Source organism: Cucurbita pepo, unplaced genomic scaffold (genome assembly GCF_002806865.2).
Source record: "Cucurbita pepo subsp. pepo cultivar mu-cu-16 unplaced genomic scaffold, ASM280686v2 Cp4.1_scaffold001253, whole genome shotgun sequence".
Taxonomy (NCBI): domain Eukaryota; kingdom Viridiplantae; phylum Streptophyta; class Magnoliopsida; order Cucurbitales; family Cucurbitaceae; genus Cucurbita; species Cucurbita pepo.
Window position 1 is genome coordinate 2,816 of NW_019647438.1, and position 4,976 is coordinate 7,791.

Here is a 4,976-nt window from a genome sequence, read left to right on the forward strand (position 1 = left end):
TTTTAGTCTCATTATCGTTTTTTTAATAAATGTGGGATGTTAGAAAATATTTTTAAATAGTTTTGTCCTTATTTAATTTATTAATTTACAAAATATGTAAATTAAGGATGGATTATAAATATTAAATTTTTTAATTAAAAACCTTTTGTCATTCCCTTTTTTCAAGAAGTTAAAAGAGTTTTATTTTTTAGTTTGGATTGGTTTTTATTTTTTTTTTAATTATTTAAAAATCATATTTTCCCTAATAATTCACATAAAACTCAAATATCACTCTCATCGGTTGAAAATACAAATATTTTTTATGTTCGTAATAATCTTAAAAGTATGGTTGGATTGGATTGTAACCTTATTTTGGGATGAAAACAACTCTTTTGTACTCTAATGTCACAACAAAAATGTTCTAATACTCAATTGTTGTAGCACAAGCCGAAGCAGAAGCAAGATCAATTGCACTCGCACACCCACAAATAGAAATCAAACAAAAAAACATAAAGATTTACGTGGTTGGAAGAGAAGAAATTCACATACATTCACGAGTGTTAGCCAATCATAACCAACGTGTTTATAAGTGTAGCTTTCACACACTCACACTACAAAGTCTCTCTTACAAAGTTAAATACAAAATGACAATGGCTCTACATCTCGAAACAATGCTAAACAAGCTTTTATATAGACATAACAATATTAATTCTCCTCCATGAACCAAATAAATGAGAAAATGAACTAAAGAGTTATGAATTAGGTGAGAGTTAAAAGAACTAAGAATATGAATTAAAAGGGTTATGAATTAAGTGAGAGTTATGAACAAAAAAAAAAAAAAAAAATTATGAACCAATATAAAGGAGAATATGAAGTTATGAACTAAATGAGAGTTATGACAATACATATCTATGACAACTTACAACACTCAACTTACACAGAGTGACCCAAATTTTCAATTATCTAAAAATTCAACCCAACGTGTAACAATTCAAAAAAAGAAAAATGATTAAGTCACCGAAAGACCTAGAGATTTATGGCGAGGTGTTAGAGATCTCAGGCAACCAACCACCTACCCATGACCCTCCTACAAAGCGCCCCCACATAGCCATACGTATCCCGGAGACTTCACCTATAGAGATAGAAAGTGAGAGAAAGAGAGAAGCTAGGCGAACGATTATTTTTCGAAGAGCAAGACGTCGACGAGATATAGGGACCCTCCCGAGCATGCTATGACAAATGGTGCATACGTGGTGACAAGTAATCGACGACACCGAGCGCATCGAAGGTAAGACACTCGCATTTGATATCCGAAGGTTTGCTGATGAGTACGAACGCTTACACTACGATGATGATGAGTATGAACGTGTACATGATGATGATGATGATCATCATCATCATCATTTCTTTCATGATATTCAAGGGTTTGCTGACCTTTTGACGTTTAACTATAGTCAACTAGCTCAACTATGATGGGCCCAAGAGGTGTGCGAACCGCCTAGTGGGCTCACGCTCGCATGCGGGTCGTGTGTCGAAGTACTACGCATCCAATTTTTCTAGACTGGAGGCCACGCTTATGATGGTTTTAACGATAGGTCCGTAATCATGAATTGCATGTGTTTGCATTCCTTGATCCCAGTGAGGTTACTTATCGACTACTTCTTAAAATACTCAAGTCGTGTGCTACTTCTATGTTTAGGATAATTGTATTTAAATTCTTAGACCTTAGATTAGTAGGGGTCTTGTCGTTTTAATATTTACTTTGTTTTATTTAATATTTGGTTCGTATTGCTTTGAAGACATTTTCTTAAACATGTCATTGTCTTACGAAGTCGTTTTAATTGATTTTTTCTACATGAAAGATTATGATATGAGAATGATAGCGACTTTAGATTAGTAGAAATCTAGATTCGTTGTATGTTAGAATCGCTCAATAACACACACTCCATCAAGATTAACACAAATAACAGAAGAGAGAAAATTAAAGAGGAATATTAGGTAAAGTTTAATGGATGACTTCATGAATACATTTTGGCACAACTAATTGGCATACAGGTAGGTTTCAATTTACTAAATATATTTAGGTTTCAAAAATTTATATAATCTACTAAATATATCTCTACCAAATATTTACCAAATATCTACCAAATATATCTCTACTATGGACGGTGATATAGATGACATTTCTCATCCCCGTCATCCACCCTAACACTGTCACAATTTACGTCTCGCCCCATCCATTAATCCACGTTTTCGGAAACTCCACTAAAATAAATGAAATTTCTTATGATGATAGAATATGAAACAAGAGGCGTGCTTCTCCATTTCCGCTCCGCCCGTGGAAGATGAAATCGGGTTAAGCAACAAGTAGTTTGTTTAAAAAAATACACTTTCATGTGTTAACAAAAACAAAGGAAAGAAGGAAGGAGGGGAAGGTGGGGTTGAGAGAGAGACAAAAAGACAGCAGCAACAAGCGGAAAAGAAAGCCCCCAAAGCCCCAAATTGCTATTAAAGCCACCATTATAAACACCATCCACACAACACAACGGTTCATACAGAAAAAGTTTCTTTTTTTTTTCCTTTTCTTTTTTGATCTTAATCTAACAATCCCTCAACTCTTTGTCGTTCTCGTGTTCCCATCTCCAATAGTGAAATGAACCCACCCTCTCTGTAGCATCCTCCTCCTCTGTTTCTCAAATCCGCCATGGCAGACCACAAGAAGAAGAAGAAGAAGAAGAGGAAGAACAACATTCAAATTCTCATCAGAGAATTCGACCCCATTAAAGACAGAACTGCCGTTGAAGATGTTGAACGACGATGCGAAGTTGGCTCAACCAAAAACAAAAACTTCTCCCTCTTCACCGATCTCCTCGGTGACCCAATTTGCAGAGTCCGCCATTCCCCTGCCTTTCTCATGCTCGTAACACTCTTTTCCCCCGCACCCTTTTTCTCCTCCCCCTCAAATTTCATCCCCAATTCTCAAACACTTCATTCATTCATTCATTCATTCAGGTCGCGGAAATTGCCGCCCACAACGAGATCGTCGGCATGATCAGAGGCTGCATCAAGACTGTTACTTGCTGCTCTAAATCCACTAGAAATGCCGGAATTAACGCCTCTGATCTCCCCCAGCTTGCCCCTGTTTATACCAAACTCGCTTACATCTTAGGCCTTCGCGTCTCCCCCGATCACCGGTAAGGAATTCAAACAAAACAAAAAAACAGAGTATTCATACATTAAGAGAAAACAGAGTATTCGGAAAAACAGAGTATTCATAGATTAGACTAAGAATTGATACTGTATTTGTAGGAGATTGGGGATTGGATTGAATCTGGTAAGGCGAATGGAGGAATGGTTCAGAGAGAAGAAAGCGGAATATTCATACATAGCTACAGAGATTGACAACGTCGCTTCAATTAAGCTATTCACTCATAAATGCGGCTATTCCAAGTTCAGAACGCCGTCGATTCTCGTGAACCCTGTTTTCGCCCACCGACTCCGCCTCTCTGACCAAGTCACCATCCTCCAGCTCGAGCTGACTGTCGCCGAGACACTGTATCGGTGTCGGTTCGCGACGGCGGAGTTTTTCCCGCGCGACATTGACGCGGTGCTCTCCAATCGGCTAAGCCTCGGCACATTTCTAGCAGTGCCACGTGGGAGTTTTACAGATGGGTTGTGGGTCGAGTCTGATCGGTTTTTGTCGTGTCTGCCTGAATCGTGGGCGGTTTTAAGCGCGTGGAATTGCAAGGACGTGTATGCGCTGGAAGTGCGTGGCGTGTCCGTGGTGAAGCGAGCGATGGCAAAACTCAGCCGTGTGATTGATCGAGGGCTGCCGTGGTTGCGGCTGCCGTCAGTTCCGGAGGTGTTTACGCCATTTGGAGTGCTGTTTTTGTATGGGGTAGGAGGAGAAGGCCCACTCGCAGGGAAGCTAATGAAGGCGCTTTGCCACCACGCGCACAATTTGGCAAAGGAGCGTGGCTGTGGTGTGGTGGCTACGGAGGTTTCAAACGATGAGCCGCTCAAATCCGACATTCCTCATTGGAAAAAACTGTCATGTCCGGAGGATTTATGGTGCATTAAACGCCTTGGTGAAGGCTACACCAACAACTCCCTCGGCGATTGGACTAAATCGCCGCCCAGCTTCTCCATATTCGTTGATCCTAGGGAATTCTAATTCACCCGACCCGCTACTCCGACCACTACTTCCATTCATTGTCTGCGATAACATAATCTAATCGTCCATGAAATAAAATAAGATATCATTTTTATTACGAGCAATGTTGGATGGAAAGAGTATGTAAGGTATTATATGAACGTTTTCCAATTTCTTCAGATTGAAATTAAAAGAAACCATTATATTTTTTTTTCTTCCGTTCGTCTATTGTTGGGTTAAGAGATCAAACTATCAACATTTGAAATGATAATGAAAATGATAATTTGTGTTCAAACAGATGAGATCGATAAAAGGGTTCATTGCGCAAGACCCACAATAGGACATTCTTATAGTTATTTGAGTACTTGTTGTGCGTTGGATGACCACTTTTAGTTCATGTTGTGCATTCTACTTGTCCATACATAGTGGAATGGATTTTTGGTATCCTACAAAAGAATCTTAGTTAAATGTTGTCAAGTCATTTTTAAAAGACAACGCATATGAAAAGTAGGGTAACAAAATTGGAAGAAAGTTGTTTTTGTTCTGACTTTCAAAAAATTAGGGCCCGAACCTTAACGCTCTTTAAATATATTAACTTTCAGTAAACTTATGAGTCAAAATGAGTCCGAATCAATTTTTAATGCAAAATTGACATGATTCGACTTAGGTTGGTTTTGTAAAAGATAGATAGACACTAACTGATTCAAATTGAATCGGGATGAGTCAATCGTTAGAATCCGAGACCCAATTCCTCTCGCCGAGTCGAATTTCAATCCAATCCTCGTGACGTTTTATCTCAAATACTCAATCCAATCCCCAAATGAGGCTACTATGCATAAATCCC

General features: G+C 38.8%; 1 protein-coding gene across 1 annotated transcript; it reads left to right on the top strand.

Annotated features, from left to right (window-relative positions):
- Positions 1-2,517: 2,517 nt before the first annotated feature.
- Positions 2,518-4,346, top strand: LOC111786266 (probable N-acetyltransferase HLS1). Its single transcript, XM_023666575.1, has 3 exons — positions 2,518-2,899; positions 2,992-3,173; positions 3,289-4,346. The coding sequence occupies exons 1-3, from the start codon at positions 2,684-2,686 to the stop codon at positions 4,151-4,153; spliced, it is 1,263 nt and encodes a 420-aa protein (XP_023522343.1). The 5' UTR covers positions 2,518-2,683; the 3' UTR covers positions 4,154-4,346.
- The last annotated feature ends 630 nt before the right edge of the window (positions 4,347-4,976 follow it).

Bases quoted from the DNA above. Each gene is read 5' to 3' on its own strand.
- LOC111786266 (XM_023666575.1), top strand. From the start codon at position 2,684: ATGGCAGACCACAAGAAGAAGAAGAAGAAGAAGAGGAAGAACAACATT. The intron at 2,900-2,991 runs GTAACACTCTTT...TCATTCATTCAG, and splicing joins CCCCTGCCTTTCTCATGCTC to GTCGCGGAAATTGCCGCCCA. The intron at 3,174-3,288 runs GTAAGGAATTCA...CTGTATTTGTAG, and splicing joins CGCGTCTCCCCCGATCACCG to GAGATTGGGGATTGGATTGA.